We start from the raw sequence: 18,453 nt of genomic DNA on the forward strand, positions 1-18,453 counted from the left end.
AGACCCTCGCTGTCTGCTGTTGGTTCTGGCCTCTTTAGAAGCGTCCGGCTGCTGCACCGGTCACTCCTCTCCCCAAGAGAGTGGCTTCCCTGAACCCCAGCCACGTGTGTCTGTGGCAAAAGCGAGATGGGAAGGGTGGACAGTCGGCCACACGTCAGCCTCATGGCCACAACAGACGGTCTTTCTGAGAGCTGCTTTGCAACTAAGACTGAAATCGCTTGGTGGTTAACGATTTCGTCAAAGTAGTTAACACACACATGCACATGCGTGCACACATGTGCTGCTAGACCAATCTGTAGGAACAAATCATGGTCCTGTCAGCCTCCCAGGCTCTGAGGAATGTGGTCAGCCAGCCCCCTAGGCCCAACGGGCAAGCAGCCAGGTTGCCCAACAGCTCCCTCCGGGTTGCTCCAGCCCTTCCTGCTGAGCTCTTCCTCCCGCAGCGGCCGCCCGCATTGCTCCAGCATTTCCCCTGGTTTCCTAATCCCCTGAGCCTCAATCACAAGTCATGCAGCCATGGAGAAACACCGGGGGCCATCCTGCTGGGTCCCAGCCTCTCTGCCAAAGCAAGGGGATGCCAGGGTGGGTGGAAAGGCCAGGGGCCAGCGAGGGAAAGGGCTGCCTCCCCACCGGCTCTGATGCCCAAATTGTGGCCCCTGACTCCCCCCCAGGCAGTGCAGGAGCAAGGCCCACATCCCCCAGGAAAAAAGCGGCAGACCCTCCTTCCATGTCTCCTTTGGCGCCCGGTGGATGAAGGAGCCGCGGGAGCCAGGGTCTGATGCTGGCAAGGCTCCCCATTGTGTCTCTCTCACGTTGGGATGCCAGGCTTGGAGCGTTTGTGGAAAGAAGTGTCTCTGTAGTTGAAAGGGAGCCCTTTCCTCACCCACCTGCTGCCATCCAGCCCCTGAGGGCCTTCGGAGGGGGACAGAAGGAGAGCCCTTGAGATGCTGGTCAGTGGCCACTCCGAGGCAGCAGCAGCAGGGATGCCTCCAGGGTTCCTGGCACCAGCCCAAGCGATCGTTCAGTGTCTCCCGGCTTCCCCCCCCCCAGCACCCAGTTAAGTTCTGGAGAGCAAGTGGGCCCATGTTGCTGGTGAAGAGGCCAAAGGTGATGCATGGGCAGGAAGACTCTCCATGGAGGCTGCCTTTTGGAGAAGGGAAGGCTGAGGCTGAGACATGGAACTGGGCAAGAGGAGGGAAGGCAAGCTAGGAGGGCCAGGTCAGGAGCCAGTGGGGCAATAGACCAGGGCAGGAGGGAGATGGGGATCCCAGACAGCACTGTGTGCCTTGTGAGTCAAAGGCAGCCGCGGAGGGCGGGGGAGGATTTCTCTCAGGGCTTCTTTTTAGGGCCTGGAGGGAGGATTCCTTCGGCCATGATGGTTCCCTGTAGAGGGGTCAGCTGGCCAGCCAAGCCTGGACTACAGAGTGCTTGTGCCAAGAGCACATGTGCATATGTGTGTCTCCCCCCTATTTCTCTTTTTCCAATATGGAGGTGGGTCTTTGTGTGGGAGATTGCACTCACCTTTTGTCCCCATAATGCCAGGAGCCCTTGAGACTGTTAGGGGCCTTTTGTGGCGCCCAGTTTGCCTCAAGGGCCCTCTCCCCTTCTGGGGTATTTCTTGAGGAAGAGGGAGATAGGGGGGCTTTGGAGGGAGAACTGGGGGGGGGGGGTCCTCTGTGTGACTGAGGGTGCCAAGGCCCACCATTTGGGGGGTGGGGGACAAGGCCGTTCTTGGCCTGCGGCTGGAGGGGCTGCTTCCCACTTCACCCAGGAATCCCGTGACTGCAAAGGTTTCCCTGCGTTTCTGCTTGAGAATCATACGCGGAGCGTGTCGAAAGCATAGCAGGAGTATTTCGGTGTAGTCAAGCCTGACTCGGGAGGAGATGGGTATCCGGAGGTTGATTCATTTGCTCAGAATGGTGTCTGGGCCAGGAACCACCAGGTGCTTGGCCACGACGGGCAGGCGCCCCTGTTCTCCCTACAGATCCATCTGGAAGCTCCAGTAGAGGCATAGAATCATAGAATCATAGAGTTGGAAGAGACCGCAAGGGCCATCCAGTCCAAACCCATTCTGCCATGCAGGAAATCCATATCAAAGCATCCCCGACAGATGGCTATCCAGCCTCTGCTTAAAGACCTCCAAGGAAGGAGACTCCACTACACTCCGAGGAAGGAGTGTGTTCCACTGTCGAACAGCCCTTACTGTCAGGAAATTCCTCCTAATGTTGAGGTGGAATCTCTTTTCCTGCAGCTTGCATCCATTGTTCTGGGTCCTGTTCTCTGGAGCAGCAGAAAACAAGCTTGCTCCCTCCTCAATATGACATCCCTTCAAATATTTAAACAGGGCTATCATATCACCTCTTAACCTTTTGTAGAAGCTGGTGGGCTGGCCAGTCAGTGGTAGGGGTCAGCACCACCAGGCCCCATGGCCTGTTCTGTGGCCCAGCTGCCTCCTGTGGCCCCTTCGTGGTGCAAGAGCTACCAGTTGCGCTCTCTTTACTTATGGAGTCACTGATGGGAATGCCCCCCACCTGTTTTCTTCCCGGGAAATGACTGGCCTCGCAGGCTTCCTTGACACCTCATCCTTATGATGCAGGAGCTGCCCAGCCAGCACCTCTCACCAGCCCCGGGCATCACCAGGCCGCCTCCCTATGGCAGAGGGCAGGGCCAGCAAGGCGGCACCATGGGCCTGGAGACAGGTCACCATCACCACCACCATCATCCCCAGTGTGGCTGCTGGGAGCCTCCTTGGGCAAGCCTTTGGGTTTGGGCAAGAGGAGAAGGAGGAGGGGCCGCCAGGTCTTCCTCCTCCTCCTCCGCCCCTTTGGGGCTCCATAAAAGAGGCTCCTAGGTGCCCCACAGGAGTAGCCTCAGCCCTTCACAGGACACTGTCCAGGGAGCTTGAAGGAGCCCAGGAGCAACCTCATGGCGGGTAAGTTGGCAGACAGTTTGCTTATTTTGAAGCTGCCCTTTGTTGCCAAAGGCCACCGAGCCAGAGTGCAATAAACCTAAAATGAAGCAATAAGGGTTAGGAACAATACTGGGCTAAAACTAGTGTCCGGGGCTGGAAGAAAGCCTTAGGGGTGTCTTAGCACCTCTCCCAGGGGCTGCCTGGAGGGAAGGGACCCCATTATGGAAGGGCCACATTCCACAAAGAGGGACCCACTTGCCTGGAGAAGCTCCTCTGGTCAGGAGAAGGGGGCTGCAGCGGCACCACTGTGCCCCAGGAAAGGCCCTCTTGCCACTGTGATGGATGTGCCCTAGAGATGGGCATCTTTGTCTGGCCGTAGCCCTGAAGCTGTTCAGAAGGTTGCAACCAACAATTCAGGCTGAGCCCAGGAAAAAAATGGCAAGCATGCAAAGCTCCCAGCTTGGGGTGTGTGGCAGCGGTTGCATTTTGCCCCATTTGATGCTTCCTGACTGCCCTTCCTAAAAGGCCACACCACGCAGGTAGGTTCTGACATTCTGCCTTCGTAGTATTGTACGGCCTCTTATGCCCCCCACAAGCTTGAAATGGCTGGAGTGCCCTCCCGCCATGGCTGTCAGAGGGTGGGAGATGCCCAGGCAGCATCATGCTCCCAGGTGTCCAGCAAGTGATAACAGACTCACTGTTGGTAGGGGGCACATCCGCTCACTGCAGCCAGATGCCCCCCAGGCGGCACATGGGATGCAATGGCAGAGCTGTCTTCCCAAACTAGGGGCACAAGGGGTGCCTTCAGTCATCAGCAAGCATTGAGGAAGGCGGTCCCCTCAGGGAAGGTGGGCCAGCATTCCTCAGACTCATTAGACAGCCCAGCAAGTGGGGGGAGGGGGGTGCTCCAGGAACCCCTAGCAAAAGGAAAAGGCTTTGCACTTTGATGGCTCTCTCTGGCCCTCCCTTGTGCAGGACCCTGCATTGGTCTCCCATTCACCCCTCTGCCCTCCTGGTGCCAGACCTAGATTGGCCAAACAAGAGGGGGGGGGGAGCAAAGCAGGACCTGGCACAGGTCAGCAAAGGGGAAGGGAGGAAGGAAGGGCAGAGGGGCACAAGACAGGAGGGCTGAGGGCATGAGACCCACCTGGGCACGGTCTTCCCCTGGCCTGTCTCCTTCTCTCTGAGGTCTCTCTCCCCACACCTTCCTGCCCCCCAGCCCCCACCTCCATGTTCCCCTGTAGCCGTGGCTCTGGCAGTCGCCAGAGTTACCGTTAGAGGAAATGAGCCAGAAAGCCACAGCCTCCTCTCCCGCTGTTCTGTGGGAGCGTGGCCTTTCTCCCTCCAGGGCCAAGAGCGGGGCTGGCAGCAGGAGTGCCCTCAAGCCAGCCAGCCCTCGAGGGACATAGCCACGCATCCAGATGGGGCCAGAGGGCCGTTTCCCCCTCCCTTGCATTGACGGAAAGTGGGGCCAAGGTGCAGGCGGCAGTGGCCCTGGGGTGCCCCAGGAAAGAGAGGCCGAGCCAGGCAGCGCTCCTAGCAGAGGAGCGGCATCATTCAGCGCAGGGCGAGTCACCCTCTCACACCCAAGACACTCAGGGAGGTGGAGGCCAGGCTCACCCTCAGAATCAGCTTCCCAGGTGGGCAAGGAGGGAACTCCACCTGAGCAAACCTGGCAGCCACAAGTCATGGCTCCTGGCACCCGTAGAGGAGGCACTTTCCTGCATGGCTGAAGGGGTTTGGACCGGATGGCCCTTGAAGTCTCTTCCGGCTCCATGATTCTGTGCAGAGGAGGAGGCGGGGTGGGGGCGCCAGGAGACCCCTGTGGCAGCCACCATGGGCACTGCCTGTGCCATTCCAAGGGGGAAGATGGTCGGTTGGTCGGCAGGAGCCCCAAAGGCAGGAAAAGGCCAGCCTCGGTCCACAGGCCTGGTCCTATGTGGGGTGCTCTCTGGAGGGGCTGGGGGTCTCCTTCCAGAGCCCCCTCCCCAGAGTCAGATGGGGCAGCATTGGAGGAGGTTCAGGGCATCTCCTGGTGGACAGGACGGCCCTTTTGGTTTCTTCCATGACCCTATGGCCTTTCTTCTCCCCTCTTGCTTTCAAAGCCAAGATTGACTGGAAACTGAAGGAGAATGGCAGCGCCCACTACACTGACCGGTACAGTGGCCAGGAGCTGGTGGTGCGCAGGGGGAAGCCCTTTGACATCTCTCTGACCCTTGGAGGAGGCCCCCCGGCTGCAAGCGGACTGACCTTCACGGTGGAAACTGGTAAGCCCCCCTACTTCCCCCAACCCCCTTCCCCATTCCCCAGCTGCCTGGTCTTTCCTCCCTTCTCCTGTGTTCCCCATCCATCTCCTTGGCTGCATCCTCAGAACTTCCAACATGGAAAGGGAGCCATGGCCAGGTGGGACCCCTTTGTAGCCAGGGCTGGGCCTGGTGGGAAAGGCATCATGACCAGCGGTGTTGGGGTGGCTCAAAGTGCAGAAGCCCACACACACACACGCACAGTGCTTGGGCTGCTGCGGTGAAAATGGGGCTGGGGGGAGAGGAAGAGAGGACCCAGCGGGGGCCTTTTCAAGCTGCTGGATAATGAGCCCGCCACCTCACCATACAACTGAAACACTGTCTTCTTCACAAGGACAGAAAAAGGCAGAGAAGCCCCTCCCTCCCCCTGTTTCCACTGGGAACCCTACTGCATCCCCCAGACCATAACTGCCCCTCGTCTGCTCCCCCCCCCCCCAGGGTCGACTGCTGCACTGCAGGCCAAGACTCGAGTGGCCTTTGGCGTTTCTGGGGCACCAGGCGGCAACTCTTGGAGGGCTGTCCAGACCTCCGCTGCTGCTTCCAGCACAACCCTGAGCTTCTCCATCTCAAGCCCGGCCAACGCAGCCATTGGGCGCTACCGGCTGGGGGTCCAGACTGGATCTGGGGGTAGCGGGCCCTCCTCCCTCCTCGGCACCTTCGTGCTCCTCTTCAACCCGTGGCTCTCAGGTACCAGGCGCCTCACACCCACCCCATACGCCCCTTGAGACCCCCTTGAACCCTTGCCCCCCAACATCATTCTGGGGGCAGGGAGGGGCCTTCTGCTGCTGCGGGTCAGCAGGGGGACCCTGGAGCTGCAGGGTAGGCTAGGGAGCATGAAGCTTGGGCCGGAGGGGCGGTAGAGAGCAGCATCTCTGGTGTGCAGAGGGAAGGTGGGCCAAAGTAAGGGCCAGGGATGCTGGGCTTTGGGATTCGGCTCCACAGGACACTCAGAGGACACTCTTCCAGTCTTTCTGGGTTAAGAACAGCTGTTTGTGGCCACTCTGTTCCTATCAATGTGCCATGTGGGGAGGGAAGTTGTAATGGGGCACGGGGTCTGTAGGGTTAGGGGCTGCTTCTGGCACATACACCCCAACACTGGGATACTGAGTGGTAAAGGCTCCCCGGTTCCCCTCTCCCATCCGCCTTTGGAGAGGAGAGGGGTCTCAAGGATCAAGTTGGGGGCTCCTCTCCCCTCCTGGCTGCCCCCTCCCCGGCCTTGGAGAGCAGCCAAAGGTGGTCAGAAGAGGGGATCTGGGATGGATGGAGGGGCAACTGGACTCTGGCCAGGAGGAGGAGAGTGGGCAGAGCAGCTGGCAGGGGGCCGCCCCATGGGTCTTGCCTGTGGGGCTCCCTCAGATTGGCAGAGACACAGGCATGTATACACCTGCAGATTGCGCATACCTGCCTGCAGCCCTGAAGTGCTGAGTGTACCTGAATGGGCTGGGCAAGGGGGGCTTCTCCTTCTCCTCCACTTTGGGGGCCTCTGAAGAAGTGGCCATGAAGCCAAGCCCCCTGCCCAGCCATGCCACTCACTCCCCCTGGGACCCAAAGCCCCTTTCTGCTGCATATGCCGCAATGGCGAGGGCAGGAGGAGCTCCTTCCACCCAAAGAGTGCCAGTGCAATGCAAGGGCAGCAAGAACAGCCACTGTGGGATGGGGGGGGGGGGCACCTGTGGGAGTCCCACAGAGGCCTCCGGGGGGGGCAGTGTGGTGACCGAGCCCTGAGTTCCCAATGTGACTCCCAACTGCTGCCTCCCCCACCCTCCTCACGGCGGGATCTGCCTGTCCTTTGCCCCCCTTCCCAGGGGATGAAGTGTTCATGCCGAATAATGTGGAGCGCGAGGAGTACGTCCTCTCAGAGTCTGGGGTGATCTTCGTGGGCAGTGCCTACAGCATCAGTTCACGGGGATGGGACTTTGGCCAGGTAGGCACGGGACAGGGGCACTGCCGGCTGGGGGGCAGGCAAGGGTCCGGGAGATGGGTTGGGGTAATGATATTGAAAACAAACTTGGAAATCCAAAGCTTGCCTGGGCATGGAGGGGGTCCTCATGAGACCTCCCCTCTCCTTCCCCACTTTCTGAAGCTTACCAAGTTCTGGGGTGGAAGAGACTGAGCTCCCCCCCATCTCCTTGAAATGACTTTTGTGGGGTCTAAGCAACCAGGCCTCTCTCAGTATCATGCGATGGTCATATGGTTGCAGGGTGGGGGGGGGTGGGGAGGCTCTGTAGGTACTCCATACAACTCACAGAGGAATAATCTAAAGCCTCTGGGGGCAGGTGGGGGGCTTGAACCTTCCCTTTGCAGCTGCTACTCCCCCCGCCCCCCGTTCAGCTGCTCACCTTTCCATCAGTAATTAAGGCTCTTTGGGGCCCACAGAAGTTGGGGAGATGGCAGAGAAGGAGGGGAGAGGTGGCCCTCAGGGTGCACTGGGGATGCTGCTGGGAGTCTCCCAAAATAAAAGGCGCAGCTGTTCCAATCCAAGGTGGGCATGCCTTGGCATTTCACCTGGCAGCGCTGGAACTCCCAGCTGGCCAGACCAGAACTTATTTCTGGAACAGTCTCTGTTCCCTATGCCAGCTGGAGTTCTGGGTGGTGCTGAAGATTTTTGGCCAGCCTAACGCCTTCCTCTGCCAATAGTTTCAGAAGGATATTCTGGACATCTGCCTTTCCATACTGGACCGGAGCTTAAGCTACCGCAAGGACCCCACCTCTGACCTGCGTCGCCGCAACGACCCCAAATACGTTGGGCGGGTGCTCAGCGCCATGGTAAGGCCAGCCCTGGGGGCCTCGTTCCCCGCTGTGCGTGACTGGCCTGGGGTCTTGTGGTCCAGAATTCACACAGCTTCCCTAGATCCACCCATGCCTTTCCAAGCTCCCTTGGCCTTTCCAAGACCACTTATGGGGCTGGATGAGTAAAGCTGGCTGTTCAGCAGCCTGTCCCTTTGGAAATAAGCCCACAAAAGGTGGTTTTGATATGTGGGGGTTGGATGGAAAGTGGGGTTTGGGTGGAAAGCTGTGCAGAGCTTTCAGAGTGAGACAGAGGGTGGCATTTGCTCTGCCAGGGAAAGTCAGGGTCTCGCTGGCTGCATCACGATCCATGGCTGAGGAAGCCCCGCAGCCCCTTCTTTCCTTCCTTCCTTCCTTCCTTCCTTCCTTCCTTCCTTCCTTCTCAGATCAACAGCAACGATGACAATGGAGTCATACAGGGAAACTGGAGTGGCAATTACTCTGGTGGAGAAAACCCCGGCAGCTGGTCAGGAAGTGGGAAGATCTTGCAGAAATGGAAGTCGTCTGGATTTCGGCCGGTCCGCTACGGACAGTGCTGGGTCTTTGCAGGAGTGCTGGCCACAGGTATGGATCAGTGGGGAGCTGATGGGGCTGAAATGGGGCTGGGGGACGGAGGATGGTGGTTGGGGGCCAGCCTGGGATGGATCTCGTTCTAAGCAGGCTGCAGACCATCACCAGGCCTACTCTCTGGCTTCGGGGGCAGTGGAGAGAGCTTTCTTTTCTGCCCCATTGTGTTGGCACAGGACGCAGGGGGGGGGGGAGCTGAATGGGCAGCAAAGCCAGGCAGTGGTTTGGGCACATGCTGAGCAGCCTGGCACACATTCTCTCTCTCTCTCTATATATATATATATGTGTGTGTGTGTGTGTGTGTGTGTGTGTGTGTTCCTTCTTTTTCTGGCGAAATTTCTCAGGTTTGCCTTGACTTGGCCTTTGGCATTGGGGCTTCAGTGCTGCCCAGTAGTGAGGCTTTCAGGGAAAGAACTGGCCCTCCTCTGCCCAGGGGCTCCAACCCTCCCTCCCAGCCTCACTGGAGAGGGGCCAGAGGGGGAGGGAGGGGGCAGCCCTGGCAGCAGGCATCCCTCCTTGCAGACCCAGGCCCAAGGACTTGCCTTGGCTCTGTCACTTGCTCCCACCCAGCGTCAAGAAAGACGGCCTCTCCCTGGTCTTGCTGGCAACTGGCCTGGAGGAGGCTGAGGGAGCTGAGACGGGGGCTGCTGTGTCCCAGGACTGGGGTCCAGCTTGTTTCTGCAGGGCTGGTGCTCCCCCTGTAAGTCTGGGGCCTCAACCCAGCCCTCTCCCTGGGTTTTGGAAAAGGGGGCAGTCACTGCAGCCCTGGCAAGGGGATGCTTTCCTGTGCAGTGGCACTGCCAAGAGGCAGCAGACCACACCAGTGACACTGGCCAGCAGAGAGGCGTCCCAGGGCCCCTGCCCTGGAAAGAGAGGGGGCTCCTCTTGGCGTTCTTGGGGTGTGAGGACGGGGGTGAAACCATGGACTGTTTCTCTTTACTATGCCCCCTTGCTGCCCCCCTCCCGATCTGTTTGGCCCCTTTCTGCCATTGTTCTCTCTTTGCCGTGACTTCCTCTTTCGTTGAAGATGGAGATCTCTGGTAATTAAAAAAGGGTTCTTGCTCAGGGGAGCCTCCCATCTTTGCTGTCTCAGCTGGGGAGCAGGATGCTGATGGCAGGATGCTGGGTTGCCCAGGGTGAAACCCTCCTCCCCAGCCTCCTCCCCATCCCAGTGGTCCACAGGTGTGACACCAGTCCCAGGGGCGCCACTATTCCTGCAGCCCCATTTAGAGCCCCAGTCGTGACTTTGGCAACAGTCATCCCTGCCTTTGCCATTTGGCACCTGGAGTACTGCCACGGTCTCTGCCGGGAGCCGTCCTTGAACAGCATCTGGAATCCATGCTTGGTGGATAATGTGGCCACGAGGCTGCTGACCGGTCCACCTTCTCCAGACTGAAATATGAGGGTCTGCCACTGGGTGCCAAGTGTTTCTTTGGCCCTGCTTCTGGGCACTGGTTTGAACCTAAAGGCAGAAGCCCTGAGAAAGCTGAGGGCCAGCCTCCTTTGTTTGGGGGCCTTCCAGCAGTTGAAAGCTGGGACACGTGTGGCTGAGATGGGTAGCCACTGAGGAGGATTTTGCTTGTTTTTGTATTTAGCATATTAGCATATTATTTGAGTATTTTAGCATTTTATACTGTGGTGTTTTGTTGTTCTGCTTTGTCTCTGTTATGATATACCACCCTTTGGCATTAAAGGGTGTTCTAAATAAACCTCTTGTTGTTCCCTCCTTTTCCCCGGCCGCTGAGTTAATGGAGTGCAAACAACTTTTGCCTTTTGGATAGGGTTGCCATAACCCGGCTGCAACCGGGTTTTTCCCGGTTTTGGCGGCACCTGCCCGGTCACGGCATGGCTGCGCAGAGGAAAAGGAGGGCAGCGAGGCCTGGGGCGGAGGAGGCTGAAGGGAGGCGGCGCCTCTTGGGCGCAGCCGCGCCAACCTCCCCACCTCCCTGCAGCCTCCTCGTCTCCTTCCTCATCTCCGCGGGGGCCAAGAAGGAGGCAAAGCCCCGGCCATCGCCAGCGGCCTGCTCGCCTCCTTCCTAGTCCCTGCGGGGGCCAAGAAGGAGGCGAGGCCCCGATCCTGGCCTCCGATCGCGGCGAGGCCCGGGGCCCAGGCGGGGAGGGAAAGCCTCCTTAAGTGGAGGCTTTCCCCTCGCCGCTTGGCTTCCGCTCCCCGCCGCAATTGCGAGGGGAAATGTAGGACAAAATTTTCAAATGCAGGACACATTTTTTGTGTGTCCTACATTTTAAAATTTTGTCCTACATTTTTCCCGGTTTGGAGGTCCGGCACTATGGCAACCCTACTTTTGGACTCAGTTTGCAGCAGATGAAGTAAGCACTTGAGAGCAAGGGACAAAGAGAGGAAGGAAGAGGAGGAGGAGGAGGAGGAGGAGGAGGAGGAGGAGGAGGAGGAGGAGGAGGAGGAGGAGGAGGTGGTGGTCCAGGACATTCTGGGAGCATCTGAAGAAGAGGGATGGCAGGGGATCTGTTGTGGGAGGGGCCTCTGCCAGTCAGGACAGTTGGAGGGCATGCTGAGGCTGCCTGCAGGGTCCGGGGGAGGCCTGTCTCCATTGGTCCCAGGCTTTTGGATGTACCCCCCCTCCACACACACACACTTCAGGATCTGCACCCCATCCTCACTTTTAGGGAGGGACCAAAGAGGTGTTTCTCCCAATTTGTTTCGATATGTTCTGGCGTATGTTGTTCAAATGTTTCTCCCATTGCCTTTAGCCATCTTGGGCACTACTTACAGATGAAACGTGTAGCAATGAAGTAGAGAAACGGGTGCCCCCTTAGCATTAGGGGGGAGGAATGGCAGCTGTAGGCCAGGGGGCAGGCATTGCCCTCTCCCACCGTCTGCCAGGGTCTGTTGGTGCCAGTCCCAGGCCACGGCTCGAGTCAGAACTGGCCTTCACCCCCCACCCTTTGGCCTTTCTCTTCCTCGCAGTCCTTCGGTGCCTTGGACTCCCTGCCCGCGTGATCAGCAACTTCAACTCTGCCCACGACACTGACCAGAGCTTGACGGTGGATGTCCACTATGACTCGGCCGGGAACCCCCTCAACATGGACTACGACAGCATCTGGTAGAAGCCCCTCCTGGCTCCCCGCTTCTTCTTCTGCCACCCAACCTCCCTCTGGAAGCGCCTCCGTGTGTCTTTGCCCCCCTCCATCGCTCCTGGCCTGCCTTGGGCCATTTCCGCCTCCATGGCTTGCCCTACTGTCTCCTCTCCCTGGTCAGCCGTTCACCCTGGTCAGTCTCTTCCTGCAAGAGTGACCCCCTGAGGCCACCTGTTGGCATGATGGCAGAGCCTTCTGTCCTGGGGTTTGTGGGGTAGCATGATCCCCTGAAGAGCATGCCCCCCATTGCCTCCTCACAGACCTTCACGCCAGTCGCGCTTCCTTTTCTTCACAGGAATTTCCACGTGTGGAACGAAGGCTGGTTCGCTCGGTCTGACCTGGGCGCCATGTACAATGGCTGGCAAATTCTGGATGCCACTCCGCAAGAGCAAAGTTCAGGTACAAGAGCTCATAGGAGGCAGGGAGGCAGGGGAGCGGTTTGTGTTTGGCCTCCCTTGTGAAAGGCTAGAGCTGGACAAGACCCTGGGGGCATCCACGTTGGGGCTCAGTGCCAGCTGAGCCATGCAGGAGGAAGGGGATGCTACCCACCCCCCCCCCCCCCCGGCAGATGCTCTGTTTGCTTCTGCTGGAAGACCCTCGACCGAGGAGGAGAGCCGACAGTCCTGAGGTGGTCTGTTCCACGGTCAAACAGCTGCCACTCAGAGAGAATTTCTCCTCCATGGTTGTGGATCAGCAATGGGCCGGTTGAGAGGTCAGGAGGTCAGGCTCTCCCAATACTGTTAGATTTCAAACTCCATCAGCCCCAGCCAGCAAGGCAAGTGATACTGGGAGTTGTAGTCCTACTCGTATAGACTACAACTTCCAACTACAGCTGGTTCAAATGCCAGGCAACAGAAAGTAGGAGTCAATGGGCCACTCTTAAAATGCAACTGGTTGGGGTTCCTCAAAGGTCTCTTCTGCCAGAGGCACCATTTAACAAATTCCATAAAAGCTCTGGCATTAAGGGTGAGCAGGAGGCAGCAGCCTATTTTGTGGAGGTCAGGAAAGTATTCAGGGGCCTGGAAAGACTGCAAAGAGCTCCCAAAGGATCTCCCCAGATTGCGGGATAAAATGGCAGATGTGGTTCCGCATCTGGGTGGGTTGCGCGAATGTCAGTAGGATCTGCTGTGTTTTATACAACACAAGAGGGCTAGAGAGGCTCCTGGCAGATTGCTTCGCTTCTGAACCGGCTACTTTAGGTCTGAAGCAGCCTTAAAAGAAAAATCAGTGTCACTTCAAGGTTCTGAGAAAGGCAGCTTTGGGCCCCAAATAGCCTCAAAGGCTTGTGAAACTGCTTCCTGTAGTCATTCTCATCTGAGGGCGGCAGCAGTGGGACATTTGTCAGTGGATGGGACAGTCACATCCAGCCCACCTTCCGCCCTTTGCCCAGCCCACCTTACACAGATGTACACTGTGGCCATCTTCTGAGCCCCATGCCCTGCTCTGGTTCCCCATCGACCAGATGAAGCCATTCCAAATGATGATCCAGGGGCCAGAGTGGGTCCCCAAAAGGAAAAGCAGAAGGATGGGGGGTGGCTTTGAGTGTTGAGGGCACCCAGCCCACATGATGAAGGACTGCAAAGCCACCTGTGGAGCAGAGGAAGCAGACAGAAGGCCCTTCTTGCCCCCATCCCAGCCCTTGGCCCCGATCCTACAGGCCTTTGTCTCTGGGTAACCCTCCCCTCCTTTCCGGATCCCTGCTTTGTGGGGGTCATTTTCCTTCCAGGCATTTTCCAGTGCGGCCCAGCTCCCCTGACAGCCATCAAGGAGGGAGACGTGGACCTGAACTACGACTGTCCGTTCGTCTTTGCTGAGGTCAATGCGGACCGTGTCACCTGGAACATGGACACGGCCACAGGGAAGAAGAAGAAGATCTACTCGGAGACCAAGTCCGTGGGCAGGTTCACCAGCACCAAAGCTGTGGGCAGCTTCGACCGCCAGGATGTCACCAACAGTTACAAGTACCCAGAAGGTAGAGGAACATGGAGGGCAGGGACAGAGAGGTAGCTTCTGATTATCCTTTGCTCTGTTTCCTGGAGGGAAAAGGAAAGAGATAAAGGGAAGTAGGGAGATTCCACCTTTGGGTAGGTGGCACTCCATGGGCAGGAAAGCCATGGACTGGATCACTGACAGAAAAGAGGCCACTAGGCCACCTTCTTGCACACTGGATCTCCTTAGGTGGGGGCCTTGTGGCCCTTGGATGGGAGACCCCTGGGAGGGAAGCGCAGCAGGGAGGGAGGGGGTGAAAAATGGAAAGGAATCCTGATGGAAATGCCACCCTGCCTGCATTCCTCCCCAGAGCAAAGGGCCACAGATGCTGTGAGAGTAGTGTAGCCTGGCAAAGTTCGTGGGTGGACCAACAGAGCCACCTTGACCCTCTGTGGCACATCCCGTGCCCCAGTCCCTTTTGTGGGAGAGTCTTCTACTGGGGCAGGAAAGAAGCAGGCTGGCCAGAAGCAGCAGAGAGCCTGTCCGGCCGGCTTCCAGGATTGTCCTGGGGGCTTGGACAGGATGCCTGGGGTGAGCCTCAGAAGGCCAGCTGAGGGAGCAGAGAACAGGCGGCCACCCTGTACCACCTCACCCAAGCCAGGCCTAGACAGAGGCCAGCAGACTTGCCCGACTTTGTGCCTGTCCAGTGGTCTTGCAGTTTGGTCCCAGAGTGACCATGGCACCCACCCACCCTGTTCCTCCTCTGGCTGAGAGAGGCAGGGGAGAAGGGGTCCTTCATTTGTGGCCCCGGGATATTTGAGCCAGTGTTCCTGAGGGACTTGAGAGATTAGGACACAATGGAGCAATGGTTGCAAGCTCCAGGAAAAGAGATTCCACTAAAGATTAGGAAGAAGTTCCTGATGGCAGTGGAATAATCCTCTGCCTCAATGGAGGCTGGTGGAGCCTCTCTCTTTGGAGGCTGTTCTTAAACAGAGGCTGGATGGCCATCTTGTTGGGAGTGCTTTGACAGTGAATTCCTGCATGGCAGAATGGGGTTGGGCTGGATGGCTTTTGTAGGTCTCTCCCAACTCTAGGAGTCCATGACTGTTCTGCCCTTTTCAGGCTCTGCCAAGGAACGAGAGATCTTCAACAAGGCCCGGGCCAAGCTGAACCTGAGCTCGCTGGACGCCACGGCTGCCCGGCTGCCCGAAGAAGCTAAGCCTGATGTGACGGGGAAGTTCAAGGTGCAGAGCCCGCCCCAGGTCGGCAAAGACGTCGACTTGGTCTTGCTGCTGACCAACCTGGCCTCTGCGGCCAGGAGCCTGACTGCCAACATGACCGCCTGGGCTATCATCTACACTGGGAAGGCCATCCATGAGGTCTGGAAGGACTCCCTGGCCGTCACTCTTGGCCCAAAGGAAGGTAACGCCGCTGGACAGGGCCCAATCCAAAGAACAGTGCCTCCACCACTGCCAGCCCCCAAAAGACTCTTGGGCCACTGGACTTGGGGTGCAGCGGGGGGGGTGAGTCTCCCAGGAACAGGGGATTTAGGGAGAGTGGCCTCACTGCAACTTCATGCACATACACACATCCCGTGCCCCATGTGCTCACTGCAAGCAGAGACAGTGGAGGTGTGTGTGAAGAACCCAGGTGGGGGGCACAGGGGGGGCAGGTGTGGCAACTCTTCCTCCCCGCAAACCAGGATGAGAGGTCTCTGCAAAAGGGCGGCCTGTGGCCCACCAGGGTTGGTGGCCCTCCGGTTCCCATTTTCCCATGCTGAACCCCAGAGGAGCAAGGCCTTGCTAGGTGGGAGGTGGCATGGAGAACTTTGGCCAGTGGGCATGATGATGACCCCTGACCACACCAATCCCGTTTCTTCCAGAGAAAGCGTTTCCCATCAAGATCTCCTATGATGAGTACCAGCAACACCTGACGACGGACAACATGATCCGGGCGACAGCCGTGTGCCAGTTCAAAGAGGGGAACGATGCTGTGGTTGAGCGGGACATCATCCTGGACAACCCCACAGTCAACTTGAAGGTAAGCACCCTCGACCAGAAGCTGGTGCCCACCCACCAACCTGCCTGGGGGGCTATTTTGCGGGAAATTTCCCAACGTCCATCCAGAGGCCATAGGTCAAACCGCTGCACCTGCGCTGCTCTGGGGTGGGGGCAAGAGGGGCTCCGCTTAACCTGCGGTTTTGCCTGTGCTTCTGCTCTGGGCGCAGGTGCTGGACACGGCCAAGGTGGGCCAGGTGCTGAAGGTGGAGGTGGTCTTCACCAACCCACTGGACCAGGAGGTGGCAGAGTGCGTGTTGCAGGCCGAGGGAAGCGACCTGGTGGAGGGGGAGCTCCGAAAAGAGTGAGTATGCACTCATGGGGGGGCAGGGGGGCAGAGGTCCCCTCTCAAGTGCGCAGGCTCTTCTTCCTCAAAAGCATTTGGAAGTTTGGAAAGCAGCTGCAGGGAAGTGAGGGGGGACCCAGCAGGCAAAAGGATTATCTAGTTCTGCATTCATTCTGTCATCGCCAGGCTTTGCTCCCAAAGGCAATTAAAAATCACGTGGAGTTAAAAGCAGAAGAAATTATGGCAGCAAAATGCAATAAAATCAACATTAAAAAACATCAGGAAATATAAGAAACGGGGTACAGCACCCCAACCCCACCGCCGTGACAAAGCTGCTTCCAGGCAGCCAGTCAGTTTGTTTATTATTTAAAGGATTCATGTCCTGCCTTTCTCCCAAAATGGTGCCAAGTGCCGGAGCAAAAGGGCCTTTTCCTGCAGGGAGGGGGGAAGCTAGCTTCCCTTGGCAAGGAGTTCCACAGTCCCCTGGGATCTGCCACCAAGGAGACCCTCACTCCGTTGCTGTGGATGGGGGGAGGGCAGAACGTGTTTTATCTGAATGTAGAACAAAGACCACAAAGGGCAGCCCATGCTGTGCCAGCTGCACACCCACAGGGCCCACACTGCTCCAAGCAAGAACCTCTGTGCCTCCTTTGGACTGCCATTCAGTGGTCCCACAGCCCTGTCCTGGCTGCTGCCTAACAGCTGTGGCAACACCAGGCTGGGACCCACAGTCACATCACATGTGGTGCACGAAGGCGAGGGACCTCTGCCCACTGGCACTGCCACCCTTCAGAGGGAAGGTAAGGTGACAAAAGCCCTGCAGCCACATTTTCTGTAGGCTAGAAACTCCCACCCTCAGAAGAGAAGAAGCCTTTTCCCCAAACAAATGTCCTGCGGCTGAACCCATTCGAGAGACAAACATGGAGAGCCTCAGGGGCTGGTGCTGAGGGGCCCCAGGAGCGGGACCAGCCCCTCTGGCACTCCCCACCCAGCACTGGGGGGCTCTAGCGAGGCGCTTGCCCATAGGCTGGCTGCAGGGGGCCTGCCTGGAGACCTTCCCCCATTCATCCTCATCCCCCCCACAGGGTGCCACCGGTGAAGGCCAAGCAGAGTGTCAGTGTCCACTTCGAGGTCACCCCCTGGAAGAGCGGCACCAAACAGCTGCTGACCAACTTCTCCTGCAACAAGTTCCAGGACATCAAGGCCTTTGCGGTCATCAAAGTGGCCAAATGAGTCCGGAGCCTGGAGGTCCTGGCGCCCCCACCCTCAGAGGCACCTGTTGGAAGGGAAGGAGCAGGCTGTGCCCCGAGATCGAGTGGGCGGCTTTGCCAGGGAGGCATGTCCTTCACAGGCGGCACATGACCAGTGCCAGAGTCCATGTTAAGGTTTATAAAGACTAATGAAGGTTTATTAAAGATTTTCTCCTGTAACTCGTTTGTGTCATCCCTTCTTTTCCTGCCTCCCTTGATGCCCCCTTCCTAGCAAAATGGCCCCCACATCCCACCCCACCCGTGTGGGCTGCTTCAGAGAAGGCAGATGCCGTGCTGGGGGTCCTGCCAAGGGGCACTGCAGAGCTGGCAGGGGAGAGGGCCAGAGACCCCCTGGGAGACCCCCAAAGGAAATGGGGGGTCCCTTTGGGGCATGCAGGAGCTCCAGGAAAGGAAGGGGCGCAGGGGAGGGTCGCCAGGGTCTCCTGGAAAAGGCCCCCACAACAGTAGAGGAAAGCACTGTGGGGGTGGGTAGGAGGCCCCTCAGGAGGCAATGCGGAAAGGCTGGAGCCCCTAGGGAGGCAGGAGGGAGAGGGCCTTTGTGGGGGGAGAAGGTCAGGGGAGGAGATATCAGTAGGTGGCTTTTGGGGGGGGTCTGGCTCTAGTCCCTCGGGGTCCATGGGGAGCACTTGTGCCACTCTGGCCACACACACTCCCACTGCCACGTTTCTCCAAGGGGGTGTGTGAATGCCTTCTACTCCCCAGTTATAGAATCATAGAATCGTAGAGTTGGAAGAGACCACTAGGGCCATCCAGTCCAACCCCATTCTGCCATGCAGGAAATCCAAATCAAAGCATCACTGACAGATGGCCATCCAGCCTCTGTTTAAAGACTTCCAAGGAAGGAGACTCTATCACCCTCCGAGGAAGGAGTGCATTCCACTGTCGAACAGCCCTTACTGTCAGGAAGTTCCTCCTAATGTTGAGGTGGAATCTCTTTTCCTGTAGCTTGCATCCATTGTTCCGGGTCCTGTTCTCTGGAGCAGCAGAAAACAAGCTTGCTCCCTCCTCAATAAGACATCCTTTCAAATATTTAAACAGGGCTATCATATCACCTCTTAACCTTCTTTTCTCCAGGCTAAACATCCCCAGCTCCCTCAGTCGTTCCTCATAGGGCATGGTTTCCAGACCCTTCACCATTGTAGCCGCCCTCCTTTGGACACGCTCCAGTTTCTCAATGTCCTTTCTGAATTGTGGTGCCCAGAACTGGACACAATATTCTAGGTGGGGC

The 18,453-nt window shown here is 57.9% G+C and overlaps 1 protein-coding gene across 1 annotated transcript; it reads left to right on the forward strand.

Annotated features, from left to right (window-relative positions):
* Positions 1-308: 308 nt before the first annotated feature.
* On the forward strand, positions 309-17,353 carry LOC149315362 (protein-glutamine gamma-glutamyltransferase E-like). The gene is made up of 15 exons (XM_089513299.1): positions 309-370; positions 2,597-2,752; positions 4,478-4,551; positions 5,017-5,178; positions 5,653-5,901; positions 7,020-7,138; positions 7,852-7,980; positions 8,388-8,565; positions 11,513-11,648; positions 11,978-12,081; positions 13,409-13,654; positions 14,734-15,033; positions 15,494-15,651; positions 15,839-15,972; positions 17,040-17,353. The coding sequence occupies exons 1-15, from the start codon at positions 309-311 to the stop codon at positions 17,185-17,187; spliced, it is 2,355 nt and encodes a 784-aa protein (XP_089369425.1). The 3' UTR covers positions 17,188-17,353.
* The last annotated feature ends 1,100 nt before the right edge of the window (positions 17,354-18,453 follow it).

This window comes from Sceloporus occidentalis, unplaced genomic scaffold, assembly GCF_023333645.1.
Source record: "Sceloporus occidentalis isolate IW3139 unplaced genomic scaffold, rSceOcc1.0.p SCAF_3, whole genome shotgun sequence".
Lineage (NCBI taxonomy): Eukaryota > Metazoa > Chordata > Lepidosauria > Squamata > Phrynosomatidae > Sceloporus > Sceloporus occidentalis.

Bases quoted from the DNA above. Each gene is read 5' to 3' on its own strand.
- LOC149315362 (XM_089513299.1), top strand. From the start codon at position 309: ATGGTCCTGTCAGCCTCCCAGGCTCTGAGGAATGTGGTCAGCCAGCCC. The intron at 2,753-4,477 runs GCAAGCCTTTGG...CATTCAGCGCAG, and splicing joins GCTGCTGGGAGCCTCCTTGG to GGCGAGTCACCCTCTCACAC. The intron at 15,652-15,838 runs GTAAGCACCCTC...CTCTGGGCGCAG, and splicing joins ACCCCACAGTCAACTTGAAG to GTGCTGGACACGGCCAAGGT.